Source organism: Pristis pectinata, chromosome 12 (genome assembly GCF_009764475.1).
Source record: "Pristis pectinata isolate sPriPec2 chromosome 12, sPriPec2.1.pri, whole genome shotgun sequence".
Classification (NCBI taxonomy): Eukaryota; Metazoa; Chordata; class Chondrichthyes; order Rhinopristiformes; family Pristidae; genus Pristis; species Pristis pectinata.
In genome coordinates, this window is record NC_067416.1 from 1,865,140 (window position 1) to 1,883,036 (window position 17,897).

At 46.8% G+C, this 17,897-nt stretch overlaps 1 protein-coding gene across 3 annotated transcripts; it reads right to left on the reverse strand.

The window, feature by feature from the left end:
* Nucleotides 1-1,887: 1,887 nt before the first annotated feature.
* On the reverse strand, nucleotides 1,888-17,371 carry LOC127576746 (myb-related transcription factor, partner of profilin-like). 3 transcript variants are annotated; one of them, XR_007957283.1, is made up of 5 exons: nucleotides 16,943-17,371; nucleotides 12,339-12,501; nucleotides 12,056-12,205; nucleotides 8,450-8,640; nucleotides 1,888-2,231 (listed from the first exon to the last, which is right to left on the reverse strand). XR_007957283.1 is itself a non-coding variant. In XM_052027458.1 (4 exons), the coding sequence occupies exons 1-4, from the start codon at nucleotides 17,108-17,110 to the stop codon at nucleotides 2,176-2,178; spliced, it is 537 nt and encodes a 178-aa protein (XP_051883418.1). In that variant the 5' UTR covers nucleotides 17,111-17,369; the 3' UTR covers nucleotides 1,888-2,175. The 3 variants fall into 3 exon arrangements, 2 of the variants coding, with proteins under 2 accessions (XP_051883418.1, XP_051883417.1); XM_052027458.1 differs by lacking the exon at nucleotides 8,450-8,640 and having other exon boundaries at nucleotides 16,943-17,369; XM_052027457.1 differs by lacking the exons at nucleotides 1,888-2,231; nucleotides 8,450-8,640 and having other exon boundaries at nucleotides 10,201-12,205; nucleotides 16,943-17,370.
* Between the last annotated feature and the right edge of the window lie 526 nt (nucleotides 17,372-17,897).

Here is a 17,897-nt window from a genome sequence, read left to right on the forward strand (position 1 = left end):
TTGAAGCAAACATTTTTCTCTCAGAGGACTATGACTTTTTGGAACTTCTTTCTTAAGGAGCAGCAGAAGCAGAGACTTCGAATATTCTTAAGGTGGGCAGACTTTTGATAAAGGGGAGAAATGTTTAGCACAGGTTGAGGTTACGGTCAGGTCAGCCATGATCTTATCGAATGGGGGAGAAGGTTTGAGGGGCCGAGTGGCCTCCCCCTTCTCCTGATTCGTCTGTTCGTATGCAGATGCTTTATTGATTAGGAGACACAAGTCTGACTCCCACACTGACAGTTGGAAATTTCTATTCAAATAATTACAAATAAATAAACTGATGGCTTCAGTAATGACGGGGAACATTTGGACTTTCATAACAACCCACCTGGTTCACTGATGTCCTCTAGGGAAGGAAATCTGCTCTCCTTACCCGATCTGGCCTGTATGTGACTGACCCACCAGTGTGGTTGATACCTTCCAAGAAAGCCTAACAAGCTGCTTATTTCCACCATAAATATTATGTTGAAATTGGCTCAAACGCCATCTACAAATTTGCCAATGACACCACTGTTGTTGGTAGAATCTCAGATGGTGACGAGGAAGTGTTCAGGAGTGTGAGATATCAGCTGGTCAAGTGGTGCCGCAACAACAACCTCGCACTCAATGTCACCAAGACCAAGGCATTGATTGTGGACTTCAGGAAGGGAAGTCAGGAAACATACACCAATCCCATTGAGGGTCAGCGGTGGAAAGGGTGATCAGCTTCAAGGTCCTGGGTGTCAACATCTCGGGGGATCTATCTTGGGCCCAGCACATTGTTGCAATCACGCCAGCAGCTCTACTTTGTTAGGCGTTTGAGGAGATTCGGTATGTCACCAAAGACTCTTACAAACTTCTATAGATGTATGGTGGAGAGCATTCTGACTGGTTACATCACAGCCTAGTATGGAGGCTCCATTGCAAGAGGCTGCAGAGGGTTGTAGACTCAGTCAGCTCCATCAGGGGAATAACCCCTCACAACGCTGAGGGCATCTTCAAGAGGCAGCACCTCAAAGAAGGCAGCATCCATCACTAAGGACCCTCACCACCCGGGACATGCCCTCTTCTTGTTATTACCATCAGGGAGGAGGTACAGGAGCCTGAAGACCCACACTCAACGATTCAGGAACAGCTTCTTCCCCTCCGCCATCAGATTTCTGAACGGTCCATGAGCCCAAGAACACTACCTTTTTTTTTGCATTACTTACTTATTTCTGTAATCTATAGTAATTTTATGTCTTCGCATTGTACTGCTGCTCAAAACAACAAATTTCATGACATCTAAGTCAGTGATACTAAACCTGATTCTGATTCTGAGAAAGAATGAAGTCAGGCATAATACCTGGCATTGACCTAGGCACTGAATAAATCTGAATTGTTACGATGATCATTTGTTCGTTAATGTCCTTCAGGAAACGAAATCTGCTGTCCTTACCCAAGTCTGACCTTGATGTGACTGCAGACCCTAGACCCTGCAGTGGTTGAATCTCAACTGCGATCTGAAACCACCCAGCCCAGGGTTATCCAGAGAAAAGTAAATGGGCGCTTTACCAGTGATGTCCGCATCTCATGAATGGATACATTTTAAAAGAATGTTGGAATGAAGGAGTTCAGTATTGTTGGAAGCAATCTTTCAAAAGAGGCATTAAACCAGAGCCCCATCTGTCCAGAGACGGTAAAACCACTCTAAGATCCAGGAGAGTTAGTGAGCAAGGACTAGAGACCAGAGAGCCCAGACAAACATGAAGATCGCAAAGAACAGCAAGATATATCAAGGGGTATGACAGGATATTTTTAACCTTAACATTTATTTAAAGTTCTCCAACATCTATCTATTCAATAATAATAACATTTCAACACAGGCTCACTAATACCTTTTTTATAAATTTCATTCCTACACAATGTAATGTGTCCTGAGAATGTTGGTGCCTACAATTGGATCACATAACACTCTTTCTTTCAACCATGATGAAAATTGATTTAACCCAGACTAAATCGTGTTTGTGACTATTTCCCCAGGTCACATCACACCCAATCGGGAAACTTGATTGGCCACTTCACTTCCTGTTGAATTCTGCCTCTGGATCACATAAGATGATGTCATTCCCAATGCAAAGTCTCTTTTTCAGCTTTGCAGAACTTGGACCACATTCATCTGGGAGTGCACGTCATTGGACAGCAGGTTTCCTGAACATCATGCTGGAAATCTAAAATAAAAACACAAAATAGTGGAAACTCAGCAGTTCAAGCAGCATCTTTGGAGAGTGAAAAAGAGTTAACATTTCAGGTCGAAGGTCCTTCACCAGAAGAAGGATCTGATGAAGAATCTCCAACCTGAAACGTTAGCTCTGCTGCTCTTTCCACAGATGCTGTCTGACCTGCTGAGTGCTTCTGGCATTTCCTGTTTTTATTATAACGAGGTTTTAGTACCACAGCATCAACCTTGAGGGCTGTAGTAAATCACATTTGCCATTGATATCACAGTGTGCCCTAAAGAATGAATTGAACCTTGCTGGTGCAATGGAAGGATGACAACTTTGATTGTTGTCCCACCACATTAACGCTGCAAGAGATCAATTTCTCTGCTTTCTCGCATATAGAAGTATGCAACCTGGTCTTTCTCCCTTAAGAGAGAGTTGGACTTAGGTTGGTCACACATCTCCTTGGACTTGTTCTAAAGCCTCAGGATTCAGCAGTTGGAGGCACAGCTGCCAGTCCATCACGCAAGCCAATCTCCCCTCCGTTGACTTAGTCTACACTTCCGCTGCCTCAGGAAAGCAGGCAACATAATCAAAGACATCCTGGTCATTCTCTCTTTCTCCCCTCTCCCGTCAGGCAGAAGATACAAAAGCCTGAGAACAAGAGCCACCAGACTCAAGGACAGCTTCTATCCCAGTTATCAGACTCTTGATCTCTCTATCTACCTTGTTGTGGCCCCTGCACTTTAGTTGTACCTGCACTGTACTTTCTCTGTAGCTGCAACACTATATTCTGTATTCTGATTTCTTTTTAAAACTTAGATGTGATTATGTATGGCTGATCTGGAAGGCACACAAAACACAAGCTTTGCACTGTATCTCTGTACATGTGACAATGACAAACCATACCAATACTGATATTGGGACAAACAAACGCTGATGTGTAAGAGATCCATGTTGCAAGTGGTGTAGGGCAAGACCATGGAACAATATGAAATGATGGGAATTTCTGAACTGAGGAACCACTTGAGAAGAAGTTAATGTGAGGTTCACTGAAAATGGGGTGAGGGGGAACAAAACAAAGAGTTAGGAAACAGGTAGTACAATTTTGGAATGGTTCAAACTTGCTAAGTGTGCAAGGCAAGAGCTGGCCTGAACTGTGTGTAATATCCAAGTCTAGAGGTGACGAGGGCATAGCTTTAAGGTGAGAGGGGGAAAGTTCAAAGGAGATTTAGGAGGCAAGTTCTTTCACACAGAGAGTGGTGAGTGCCTCGAAAGTACTGCCAGGGGAAGAGGTGGAAGCAGATACGATAGCAACTTTTAAGAGGTATTTGGAAAGAAATCTAAACAGGCAGGGAATGGAGGAATCTAGACCACGTGCAGAAGATGTGCAGTTTAAATTAGTGTCATGGGTCAGCACAGACATGATGGGCCGAAGGGCCTGTTCCTGTGCTGTACTGTTCTATGTTCTATGACCAAGGCCTGGTTGGAGCTTGAGCAGATGAGCTGTGACAGGAACAGAGAGGAGAGGATAAAGGGTTGGAATGTCAGCTCAGCATCAAACTGAGGCATCAAGCATGTAAATAATCTATCTTAGCTTTAGTGAGTAGCCAGTGAGAAAGATGCAGTTGACGATACTCACATTCCAACGTTCCTCTTGACATCTCAGTAATTCACTTGGCCCTGCAAATCCTTCTCTTTTCCAGTGGGTTCCTGAATCCCATTTATATACTTTACCAGTATTTAGTAAGCTCCCTCCTGGGAGCAGGTAAGGACACATCTTGTTTCTGCTCAATCACCTTCTTCGGAATCTCCTTCTACTTCTCAGAATTGTAGAGCCGTGAGTCCTACAGCACAGTAACGGGCCCTTCAGCCCATTCTGTCCATGCCAGCTTTTTTACCCTTCTACATCAATCAGATGTGCCTCCATTAGGACCTTATCCTTCTGTGCCTTGCTTATTCAAGTTCCTGGCTAAAATGCCTCTCAAACATAATGGACTGTGTCTGAGTCCACCACCTCCTCTGTCAGCGAGTTCCAGATATCAACTACTTCTCTGTAAAAAAGCTTTCCCCTTAGATCCCCTTTAAAACTCTTTCCTCTCAACTTAAAATTATGCTCTCCTGTTGGTTGATGGGAAGAACAATCTACCCAATCTATGCCTCCCCTCAGCCTCCTTCGCTCCAGGGAAAACAAGCCCCAGCTTATCCAACCTCTCCCACAACTGAAGTCCTCCAATCCAGGCAACATCCTGGTGATTCTCTTCTGCACTCTCTCCAGTGCAATCACATCCTTCCTGTAGTGTGGTGACTAGAACTGCACACAAAACTCCAAGTGCAGGCTAACCAATGCTTTGTAAAGTTGCAATATAATGTCTCAATTTTATTATTCTATGCCTTGACATACCATATGCCTTTTCACTATCCTATCCACCTATGTTGGCACTTTCAGGGAGAGATGGACTTGAACCCAAAGGACTCTCTGTTCATCAATTTTCCTCAGTGCCCTACTATTTGCTGTATATGTCCTACCCCATTTGAAATCCCAAAATGCAAAACCTTGCATTTATTGCGATTAAATTCCATCTGCTTTCACTGCACCTAACTTTCCATCTGATCCATAAAGTAGTTCTGCTTAAGGAACATGGGTTAAGTTTACCTTGGATCAACAATGCTCCTGGATGTAGCTGAGATACTGGCTAATGGGGGAAAGAAAGATTTGCATTACTTAGTCCTCTTCACAGCTTCAGGACATCCCAAAGCACTTGCAGCCACTACAGTAATACTGGAATCACTATGCCTGTTTGGTTCAGAAACAGCAGTGGAAGATATCAATAAGCTTGAAAGAGTGCAGGGAAAATTTACACAGATGTTGCCGGGACTTGAGTTATAGGGAAAGGTTGAATAGGTTTGGACTTTATTCCCTGGAGCGCAGGGAATGAGGGGAGATCTTATAGAGGTATACAAAGTTATGAGGGGTATAGATAGGATGAATGCATGCAGGCTTTTTCCCCTCAGGTTGGGTGAGACTAGAACTAGAGGTCACAGGTTTAGGGTGAAAGGTGAAATATTTAAGGGGAATCTGAGGGGGAACTTCTTCACTCAGAGGGTGGTGCGAGTGTGGAACGAGCTGCCAGCCGGAAGTGGTTGGATGCGGGTTCTATTGTAACATTTAAAAGAGGTTTGGATAGGTTGCATGGATGAGGGAGGTATGGAGGGCAATGGTCCAGGTGCAGGTAGGGTGGGACAACGTAGACTAGATGGGCTGATGGGTCTGGTTCTGTGCTGTAGAGCTCTATGACCTCCATGAAATAAACAAACAAATTATCGGTGTTTTAGATATTAGTTGAAGATAAGAGTCAGATCAGAGATCATCGCTCCCTGATGGCCTCAACATCAATTTCTCCAACATGGCCTCCTCTACTGCCACGCTGAGGCCAGACGTAGTTTGGAGGAACAACAGCTCATATTCCACTTTGGTAGTCTCCTGAACATCAATTCTCTAACTTCTGGTTACCCCTCCCTTCTATTCTTTCTCTCATGTCTTCCCTCATTCCTGTAACCTCCTCCTCTAATCCCCCCAACACCCTCATGACCTACCCATCCCCTTCCCCCACCCTCATGACCTGCCCATCTATTGCCCACCTCCTTCCCTTTATTCCATGGTCTGCTGCCCTCTCTTATTGGATTCCTTCTTCTTCAGCCCTTTGCCTCTTCTACCAATCACTCTCAGCTTCTTACATCTCCCCTTCCCCCACTCTCCTACCTTCCACCTCTCACCTGGACTCACCTATCACCTGCCTGCATGTACTCCTCCCCCTCCCCCCACCTTCTTATCCTGGCTTCTGCCCTCTTCCTTTCCAGTCCTGATGAAGGGTCTCGGCCCGAAACATCGACAGTTTATTTCTCTCCATAGATGCTGCCTGACCCGCTGAGTTCCTCCAACACTTGTGCGTTATTCCCTCCCTGTGATGTCAGGATGCGTTCATTTTTGTCCCTGAAATGGACACTTACATTTTATAAATATTCTTGCTTCTCTGAAGTAGCCAATGTCATGCTCATTGGCTTTATGACAGAAATATTGTGCTTAACATGGCACTTATACCTTGGCCTGAAAGGAGATCACAACGAAGTGGTGTAGGGCTAAAGGAGGATATAGAGACGGGGCCAAGGACAGAAAGGAGGCTGTGGAATGAAGGCTGGAGTACAGAAGTCAGAGGTGGCTACTCCTGGGGTGCTTTGTTAAACTGGGGTTTCACTTGCCCAGTAGGGTGGATATATAAACAACGGAAGTACTGGCACCTTTGTAAATAGATTTAGGCATTTTCCTGGTATCCTTTGCTGAAGGAAATTAGAAAAGGTGCTTGAGGGAAATGAGTTTGCGGGGCTAGAAAGAGAAAGGGACTCACCGGACTGCTCTACCAGGACCTGCACTGACATCAGGGGGCGGTGGGGTGGGTGGGTGGGGGTGGCACAGTGGTGCAGCAGGTAGTGCTGCTTCCTCTCTCAGCTCCAGCGATCTGGGTTCAATCCTGACCTCCGTTGCTGTCTGTGTGGAGTTTCCATGTTTTCTCTGTGATTGCGTGGGCTTCCCCCAAGTGCTACACTTTCCTCCCACATCCCAAAGACATGCTGGTAGGTTAACAGGCCACTGTAAATTAACCTTTAGTGTAGGCAAGTGGTAAATAATCAAAGGAGAGTTGATAGGCAGCTGAGAGAGAAGATGCCAGGGCTACAGGGAAATAAGGAAGGGGAAATAGGACTGATGGATTGCTTTGTTGAGATGCAATGGTCTGATTGGCCTCATAAGTCAATGGGCCGAATGGCCTCCTGGGTCAAAACAATCCTATCATTCTAACATTCTGGCTCCCATTCCTCCTGCAACCAACACTATCAAAACCAACTCACTGTCTGTGCTGTGTACATGCAATTGGACTTCAAATAACATAACATATACAGCACAGAAACCTAACATTAGGGCTTATTTTACAAATAAGCTTCCTCCCACCCTGTCAGCCTTTCCTTCTGATCCTTTCTCCATCATAAGTTTACCAACTCTCTTAAATGCATCTTTGCTTTTCCCCTCAACCACACCTTGTGCTAAAATGGTTCATATTCTCAATGCTCTTTGGGTAAAGAAGTTTCACCTGAATTCCTTATTGGATTTATTGGTAACTAGTTTATATTTATATCCCCTGGCAATCCATGACATTCTTTGGGAAGCTTCAGAGATATGTAAGGCATTACACCGATTTAATTTATTCTTTCAGATAATACATCGTATGTGTCCCTTTAACCTTCAACTGCTTGACAGATGTTATATGCATAATGTCCACAAACCTCTGGATTGAGTTCATCCAGAGAAAAATCCCTCTGACAATTTGACCATCTTACTCAGGGCCACACACTTACTTCAACGTGATGTATGTTTCATCTATCTCTTTCACTTTCAAAGTAACTAATACAGGTAAACACATGGCAAGTCATTGACTCACCTCAGCACCTCCCTGCCTCATCTGATCTCCCTGCGCTTTGAAATCCTCCAAACGGCCACAGCAATTTAATCACATAAGTATCATACACTGGTGTTGCATGTTCTAGAGATGAGATGTTCCTTTTGTTTCCAAGGTACTGGCTCAGGACTCTGACCCAGATGTAGCCTTGGATCCAACCACTCTGTTACCCCACAGCAGAGCCTGTATTCCCTTCTTTCCATACCATAATGAGATGGAGATTTTAATTCCCTACAGTAGAGACACAAGAGACTGCAGATGCTGGAATCCGGAGCAGGATTCTGATGCAGGGTTTTGACCTGAAACATCGACAGTTCCTTTCCTCCCACAGATGCTGCTCGACCCACTGAGTTCCTCCAGCAGAGTGTTTGTTGCCGTAATTCCCTTCAACCCCATCCCAAGGCTTGGTGTGAAGAATGCTGACAGGAGTTCGAGATGACGGTGAAGGGGAATGCTGGTTGCCTTGGTACCTTAACTTAGCCTCGGGAAGGCAGTCTGCTGCAGAAGTGGGCAGCGGGGCCCTCATTTAAATTGTAAACAGCGAGGACAATTTAGTGGACCAGCAATCCAGAGGTCTGGACTCAGTGAGACCCAAGTTCAAATCCTGCCATGGCAGCTGTGGAATTTAATTTCAGTTAACAATAATCTGGAAAGCAAGCCTTGGACCATAAAAGATACTGAATTGTAAAAACCCACCTGGTTCGCTAAAGTCCTTACCTGGTCTGGCCTGTGTGGCTTCTGGTCTCCAGCACTGTGGTGGATTCTGCTCTCTGAAATGGCCCAACGAGCCACTCAGTTGTATCATAACCATTATGTCAAGAACAGCAAGAGTCTGTGAATGTAGCTCAGCACCACCTTCTCAGTTAGTGGTGGGCAACAAATGCTGGCCTTGCCAAAGACACCCACATCTAAAAAATGAATAAATGAAAAGTTGTACCAAGGTAAAATGAAGAGCAATGGGAAAGAGATGGGTTAAGAGGAATTAATTTGAGAGCTCCTTTCAATAAGACTATTGAACGGTTCCCTTATACAATGAGATGGACTATGACCTCACGATCTACCTTGTTGTGACCTCGCACCTTATTGCGCTGCACTTTCTCTGTAGCTGTGACACTTTACTCTGTACTGTCATTGTTTTTACCTGTACTACATCAATGTACTCTGTACTGACTAAATGTAACTGCACTGTGTAATGAATTGACCTGTACAATCAGTTTGTAAGACAAGCTTTTCACTGTACCTCGGTACACATGACAATAATAAACCAATACCAATACCAATTAGTCCAAAGAAATTGGGGCAGAGGAACAAAGGAATTCACTGTAAAGATTCATGAATCTGGAGCAGTTCTTCCCCCTCCCATCGGACAGAAGATACGGAAGCCTGAAAGCACGTACCACCAGGCTCAAGGACAGCTTCTATCCCGCTGTTACAAAACTATTGAACAGTTCCCTGGGACAATAAGGATGGACTCTTGACCTCACAATCTACCTCATTATGGCCTTGCACCGTATTGTCTGGCTGCACTGCACTTTCTCTGTAACTGTAACACTTCATTCTGCAGTCTGTTATTGTTTTCTCTTGTACTACCTCGATGTACTGATGTGATGAAATGATCTGTACGGATGGCATGCAACACAAGGTTTTTCACTGTGGTATGAGTGACAATAATAAACCAATTTACCAATTTAATTCAGGCTAACAATACAAAAAACAAAGCAAACACACTGAGGTATACTTCTGGAGGAAAAGATCTTGAAAGTTCAGTTCTAGAGAATAGAAGAACAGAGAAAAGTTGTTAAGCTTGTACAGAACCATACTGTAGACAGTTCGGTCTCCGTGTCAGCGAGAGGGAGTGGCAGTACTGAGTAAGGTCTCACAGAAGTCTTACATGGATGACGTACCAGATCTGGCAGCCTACTGTTCCCATCAGAGAACATTGAGCAGCCAGGGGCTCTTTTCCTCAGAAGAGAGGAGGGAGTGACCAGAGAGGTTTTCACAATTATGGAAGGGTTAAACGTTGTAGACACCAAGTTTCCATTTACAGGAAATACCAAATATCTTTAGAGATAAATCCAATACTAATAAAGCCAATAGGGAATTCCAGAGAAACCTCCTTATCCATTTTTGTGAGGATTTGGAATTTACTGCAAGTTGTAGATGAGATGAATAGCCTGGCTGTGTCTAAGGTGAAGCTAGATAAATACATGGCACAGAAGAAAAAAGAATGTTTTGAAAGGATTTGATAAAGAAAGGTTGCAAGGAGACTTGTGTATAGCATTGACTCCAGCATAGATCAGCTGGACTGAATGGCCTTTTTAGTGCTGTAAACTCCATGTATTTCCATTCTATTCAATTAGTTCCTTAGTGATTTTTCTAGAGGCGAGTACATGTTCCCTTTCAGGTTTGCTTCTGGGAAAGTCCCTCTGGGTTCATGTAATGAAAGAAGGAAAGACTGAAAGCTCCAGTAAAAGTAAATTCCATTTATTTAACAGAGCAGTGTACATGCCTCGTGTCTCCACTCCCACATTTCTCCTTGGCGTGTGCCGTGCATGTCCTCTGCCATGTTCGTGCGTGCTACCTACCACTGTGTAATTTAAGGTTTGCCAAAGAAGGGCGGCTGTGAGGCAACCTCAAACTGCGGATACAGGGCACAGTAACGTGTAACTGCCTCCCTGATGTTCCTACTTAACTGTTCCCAAATAGAAACCACTTCCCTTCCCAAGCATACAGTTTGTGGGACTCTCTAGAAGCAGCACACTTACTGACAGTTCAATCCATGTTCTAATTTAATATCGTTTTTACAGTGCTGGGGAGGGATGGGAGCGGAGGGAAGGGGAGGGCACGTTGATCAGTGTGAAGCTGGTCAATCTGGCTGTGTGGAAAGGCATGCTAATGAGCATTCCAAGCTGAGGGGAACATTTCCAGGCTTCAAAATTCAAAACACAAACACTTAAAGCACCCATAAAATATTCCCACATTCGCTAATTGAATAGATTAACTCCTACACAGCAAGAATATCAGACAGAAGCTTTAAGTGATGCTTCACCAATCAACATTGTACCCTTTCCAGACCACCAGATTCAAACAGCCCAAACCCAGCAGCAATACACCCTATATAAAAACATCTGAATTAATAAAGGGAACTGCAGAAGGGTGAGTCACTGGCGTGTTATCCTGCACCATTCTACCTCTGCCCACTCACCTGCATCACAGTGATCTATTTCCTGCACCCACCCAGGTACCGATCTGCCATCTTCCCCTCACCTGCCTGTTGTACTGCCACTGTCCATCCTGTTCTCACTCACCTGGCGGTGGAGCAGGTCACCCCAACAGCCAGCATTTGCTCTCTTCACTGGGAGTTTAACCATTCTAACTTTAAAATAAATGCACATTTTCAAACACACCAAACTGAGCAGAGCATGTGCTGGCTGCTTCTGAGCTGAATGCTGTACCAGCGAACTCCCACCGTGACAGGTTCAGCACCGGGACTGGGGCAGGGTGTGGCTGGGAGACGGAGACAGGAAGAAGCATTAGTACACAGTGCTGATTCCCCAGTGTTTCTGCACGTTGGCACCTACAACCAACTCTGAAGCTGCGTAGAATACAGAAGTCCTGCTACTTGTATCTGCAGCTAACCCTGATGGACCTGCATCAGTGCCAGCGGTCTCTGGTGTTGAGTCGCTCTGGACTCTAACCTTTCAGAGGCTGCACCTCCAGTCGCCTGAGGAGGGTGCTTCATCGGCAGTGAACCTTTACTCGAATGACCACCTGCTGGACGAGCCTGCCCTACTCCACTGGTGGACGCCATCTTTTCACGCTGACCTATAATCTGTGTAATCATAGAGCACTGAGCTTCTATGAGACCTTGGAACCCCTCTGCCATGGTTGCCTGCAAACGTTCTCCAAGTGAGATGAAGCCTGCCTTAACAGCTTCTTGGAGTTTGGAGCCTAAAACCTCTATAGCAGCAGTGTGGGCATTCATGAGCGAGGACCCGACTGTTTCCAAGGCCTGTGTAAGGGAAGTTTCCACTGCAGAAGCCACTGGTGTCGACAACTGCTCGATGGCAGACTGCAGTGCACACAACCGTTGGTCCAGCATAAGCATGCCATCTTCCACAGTTGTGTGAATGGAGGCAAGCGACTGCTCCACACTGAACTCGTGCTCCAACAGCCTCCGTTTGAAGGCAGGCCCACTGAGATCTGTATCTACATCTGCCTCTATTGGTGGGCCCAGCACTGGGGGTCTCCAGCCTTCGAAAGAAGACCTCTCATCATCTACCAGTATTGGTCGCCCTCCCTCACTAATGTTCAGTGACTCACCCAGTTCCTCCTCATCCTCAACACTACCATCTCCTCCAGTGGGTGTATCTGTACTGGTGCCTGCTTCAGGGTGGGATGGGGACACTTGGTACTTAGGTGAGTGGTGCTGTTTTACAGCTATGGTGGATGATCCACTTGTTTCCCCTTGGTCTGTGGAGAGATACAGAAGGCAAGGTGTGAGTACAGAGGCTCTCATCCACTCCAGTTTCCAACAGCAGAAGAACATGCAAAGTCAATGCATATGGACTCACTCCTGACACCATCAGCAAACATACACACTCACCGCTGAGCCTAGACGTGACACCCAGGTCCACAGGGTCAAGGCCCTCAAAGGTTTCCTTCCCAAAAAGAGCGATCATGTCGTTCTCAAACTCGGTCAAGGTTTTGATGTCCGGCCGTCCTCCCACTGAGATTTGGCGCGATCTTCTGTTATATGCGAGTTTCTCCTGTGAAGATAAAAGCAGAGGAGATGAGAATAGAGTAACTTTCACTCCAGAAATGCACTTCTGCAGTTCCAACACACAATGGGCATCATGAAGATCACGGCTATATTTCTGCCAACACACCTGTGTCATCAATAAAGTTTTGGTGTGTGTTTTTTATAAAGAATATCAAACTTAGAATTGACCTGAAGTCTCCTGGAAATAAGAGACAACCTCTAGGATACTTCTGTGAGAAATTCAGGAGGAAATCATAGCTGCAATTAACCATAGAGAAAAACCAAAGCAAGCATAGGAGGGAGCAGGGCATGGAAGGTCAGGGCGAGTGGGCAGCACAGTGATGCAGCTGGTAGAGCCGCTGCCTCACAGTTCCAGTGATATGGGTTCAGTCCTGACCTCCGGTGCTGTCTGTGTCAAGTTTGCATGTCCTCCCTGTGAATTCCCCCTGAGAGTTCTGGTTTCTTCTCACATCTCAAAGGCAGGCAGATTAGTAGATTAATTGGCCCGTAGTGTGTTGGTAAGTGGTAGAATCTGTGGCAATGAAGGAAATGTGAAGGAAATGGGTCATGGGGAGAAGTAGTAGGGAATGGGATTGCACTGAGACCCAGCATAGACTCAAGGAGCCAAATGTTGTAAGAAGAAAGGCAAATATGGAAATTAGGGGCTAGATGAAGGAGAATGAGGAAGCACGTGTTATGGGAGGGAGTGCACGGGATCTTTGATGTACATTCTACATAGTCTTGTGGGTATCTTTCATTCTTTTTCATTAACTATATATATCAAAAGGATTAAAAGGGCACAAGGCACTGGGTGGGGCGGTTGGAAGACAGGTGTTGAAACCTCCGGGTTATATCCAAGCAGAGTATGCAAGCTGTGTAACTCCTTGCAACCTCTGGAGCAGAGGAAGTGAGGAAGCAAAACCTTGGAGATGTTGCAGAGCTGATTGGTGACAAATAAAGGTGGTCTGTGGGTAGACTAGGGAGCCCGGTAAACCAACTCCCTGCTTCAGCCCACCTAGATATGTCCACTGCCCCACCTCGCCCAGCTGACCGGCCATATCAAACCGACTCAGAGTGCTCCACATGCCCAGCAGCACGGCCCCACCCAAACAGGTGACTATTCCTCACCCGATGGGATGGCTCTACCCACCTTGAATGGCTCTACTGTCTAGACAGCCATGCCCACTCTGAGTCAATTTGCCTGGACAACCAGATTCCCTGGGATTGCAGTGCCCCTTATTCTATGTGCCCTAGTTCTAGATATCATAGAGTCATACAGCATGGAAACAGGCCCTTCGGCCCAAATTATCCAATGCTGACCAAGATGCCCATCTAAGCTAATCCCATTTGCCTCTGTTTGACCCATATCCCTCTAAACCTTTCCTATCCATGTCCTGTCCAATATCAGGGATTAACTGTTTCAATAAGACCATCTCTCATTCAGCTGAACTCCAATGAGCATAACCACTCATCATTTGTCAACCTCCTCACCTCAGGAATTAGTATGGAGAACCTTCTTAGAATTGCCTCCAATGGAAGATCAGATGGACAACTCATTCACCTTAAGTATGAGGTCCAAACACAGTACTCCAAGTGCAACCTCACCAGCACCCTGTAAAGTTGTATCAAAGCATCACCAGTTTTACACTCCATACCCATTCCTGATTACTTGCTGTCCTTGCCCAACTGCTTGTCCTCAAGGCACCAGGAATCCCAAGACACCAAGAGATGTGGACTTAGCCGGTTTCATCATGGGTATTGGTATTGGTATTGGTTTACTATTGTCACTTGCACCGAGGTGCAGTGAAAAACTTGTCTTGCATACCAATCGTACGGGTCAATTCATTACAGTGTAGTTACATTGGGTTAGTACAGAGTGCATTGATGTAGTACAGGTAAAAACAATAACAGTACAAAGTGTCACAGCTACAGAGAAAGTGCAGTGCAATAAGGTGCAAAGTCACAACAAGGTAGATCGTGAGGTCATAGTCCATCTCATCGTATAAGGGAACCATTCAATAGTCTTATCACAGTGTCCTCAGGCTCCTGTATCTTCTACCTGATGGAAGAGGAGAGAAGAGAGAATGACCCAGGTGGGTGGGGTCTTTGATTATGCTGGCTGCTTCACCAAGACAACGAGAGGTAAAGACAAGAGTTCAAGGAGGGGAGGCTGGTGTCCGTGATGCACTGGGCTGTGTCTACAACTCTCTGCAGTTTCTTGCGGTCCTGGGCAGAGCAGTTGCCATACCAAGCCGTGATACATCCAGATAGGATGCTTTCTATGGTGCATTGATAAAAGTTGGTGAGTGTCAAAGGGGACAAAACGAATTTCTTTAGCCTCCTGAGGAAGTAGAGGCGCTGGTGAGCTTTCTTGGCTGTGGCATCTACGTGATTTGACCAGGACAGGCCGTTGGTGATGTTCACTCCCAGGAACTTGAAGCTCTCAACCCTCTTAACCTCAGCACCATTGATGTGGACAGGTACATGTACACTGCCCCCTTTTCTGAAGTCAATGACCAGCTCTTTTCTCCCCACAATCTACAAGAGCCAATGTCTCAGGAAGGTGACACCACCATCCAGGCCATGCTCTCTTCTTGTTGCTGCCATCAGGCAGGAGGTACAGACAGGCTGAAGACCAACACGATAAGATTCAACAACAGCTTCTTCCCACTGCTAGGAGGTTCTTGAAACAACCTGAAAAACCCTAACTCTACCTCAGACTATATTTCCCTCAACTTGCACCAATGTTGTTATGTTTCTTTTTGTTTAATTTTTCATGAAAGTTATGTATAATATGTTAATTTAGGTCAAAGACAAGTCGAAGTCGAGTTTATTGTCGAGGATGGTGCATCTGTGGAATTCGTTGCCACAGAGGGCTGTGGAGGTCAAGTCACAGCGTGTATTTAAAGCAGAGATTGATAGGTTCTTGATTGGTAAGGGGGTAAAGGGGAGAAGGCGGGAGAGTGGGGATGAAAAAAATCAGCCATGATTGAATGGCGGAGCAGACTCAATGGGCCAAATGGCCTAATTCTGCTCCTATATCTTAAGTCTTATTCTCATAGTCACATGTGTGCACAGGTGCAATGAAAAACTTACTTGCAGCAGCATCACAGGAAACATAGGGTCAGAGGAACAACATTCAGAAGAAAAACATAAATTATGCATAAATTACACTAAATTATACAAAAATTATATGTTTGTTCTAGTGCAAAGAAGTCATAGTGTTGCTATACTGAGGTAGTGATTAGGATTGTGCAGGTTAGTTCAAGAACCAAATGGTTGAAGGAGGAAGCTGTTCTTGAACCTGGTCACTCAACATCAGCAAGACCAAGGAACTGATTGTGGACTTCAGGAAGGGGAAGTCGGGAGAATACACACCAGTCCTCATTGACAGACCTGCTGTGGAAAGGGTGAGCAGATTCAAGTTCCTGGGCGTCAACATCTCAGAGGATCTATCTTGGGCCCAACACATTGATGCAATCATGAAGAAGGCGTGCCAGCAGCTCTATTTCATTAGGAGTTTGAGGAGATTTGGTATGTCACCAAAGACCCTTGCAAATTTCTACAGATATACGGTGGATAGCATTCTGACTGGTTGTATAACTGCCTGGTATGGAGGCTTCAATGTGCAGGATCGAAAGAGACTGCAGAGGATTGTAGACTCAGCCAGCTCCATCACAGGCACAACTCTCCCCACCACCGAGGACATCTTCAAGAGGTGGTGCCTCAAGAAGGCAGCATCCATCATTAAGGACCCTCACCACCTGGGGCATGCCTCTTCATGTTACTACCATCGAGGAGGAGGTACAGGAGCCTGAAGACCCACACTCAACATTTCAGGAACAGCTTCTTCCCCTCCACCATAAGATTTCTGAAAGGTCCATGAACACGTCCTCATTATTCCTCTTTTGCACTATTTATTTATCTTTGTAACTTATAGTAATTTTTGTAATTTTTATGTCTTGCACTGTACTTCTGCCGCAAAACAACACATTTCACAACATATGTCAGTGATAATAAACCTGATTCTTGTGTGGGACATCAGGCTTCTGTACCTCCTGCCATATGGTAGCTGCGAGAAGATGGCACAGCCCGGATGGTGGGGATCTTTGATGATGGATGTTGCCTTCTTCAGTCAGCGCCTCCTGTAGATACTGCTGATGGTGGCGAGGGATGTGCCCGTGATGTATTGGGCAGAGTCCACTTCCCTCTGCAGCTTCTTATGCTCCTGCACATTCGAATTGCCGTGCCAGACAGTGATAGAACCAGTCAGGATATTTTCAACAGTACATCTGTAGAAGTTTGCAAGATGCCAATGTTAATGGCATTTACACCCTGCGTATGCATGCCCATGACAATCAACTTCAACATGACCTCTTGGCGATACATCTCGTGGTAGTCTCGCACAACTTGGGGCAATGACTTGCCCCGCTGGCCCCACACCTTACCTTGGTGCTCTTCTTCAGGTCGTGCACCTTCTTGCGCACCTCCTCCCAGGTGCGGCGGGTGCCTGACACGGCGTTGACCTTCTCCATAACGAAGAGCCAGGCCTGCCGGCGGCTCTGCATGGTGGGCGGCTGGCCGCCCTCGCCGAAGATGTCGCTGCGCCGCTCCATGAGACCGAGTCGATGAGCACGCGCAGGTCCCGGTCCTTGAAGCGGGCTTTGCGGATCCGTCGGTCGGGCAGCTTGCGGAAGGTGGGTGCGCCCCACATCTGGTTCCTCATCCTCACCCTCCCCTCACCAGCTGCAGGGGGGCACTACCCAGCCTTTCCTTTGACCAAAACCAACCAGGGGGGAATTCGTTAAGATATCCTCTCACATTTTCGTTGGGAAGGGAACGTCGGCGGCTGGCAGCGCAGCCCCGCACCGGCCGCACCGAACTACAACGACCGCCGGGCACTGCCCGCTGCCCCCGCGCGCTGCCTGCTGGGACCTGTAGTCCTGGCGCCGCGCTCGGGCGCCGCGCTGCCATTGGCCGAGGGCGACTGGCACCACAACTCCCAGGCGGCAGCGCGGCCCGGGCGAGGCTGGCAGCGGCGGCGCGCAGGCGCCTTTCCACGCCGGCCCGGGCCTGCCAGCCCGCGGATTGTTGGCCGGCGGGGGGGCCGAGGCCCTGGCAGCTGCTCCGGCTCCGGCCCCGGCAACGTGCGCCGGGCCGCAGGCAGCGCGTCCTTGGCAGTGCGGGGAGACGGACGGGGGAAGGTCGCTGAGGGGCGGCTGGGCCGGGGGCGCCATTTTGGACGGTCAGAGGGAGGAGGGAGGGTGATGGTGGAGGGAGGGATGGAGGAGGAGATAGAGGGTGGGAGGTTCATGGGGGGAGGGAGGAGGAGGGACGGAGGGAGGAGAAGGAGGGAGAAAAGGGAGGAAGAGAAGTGGGAGGAGAAGGGATGGAGGGTGGAGG

Bases quoted from the DNA above. Each gene is read 5' to 3' on its own strand.
- LOC127576746 (XM_052027457.1), bottom strand. From the start codon at position 17,110: ATGGAGCGGCGCAGCGACATCTTCGGCGAGGGCGGCCAGCCGCCCACC. The intron at 12,502-16,942 runs GTAAGGTGTGGG...TTATCTTCACAG, and splicing joins ACCTGAAGAAGAGCACCAAG to GAGAAACTCGCATATAACAG. The intron at 12,206-12,338 runs GTGAGTGTGTAT...ATCTCTCCACAG, and splicing joins TGTCACGTCTAGGCTCAGCG to ACCAAGGGGAAACAAGTGGA.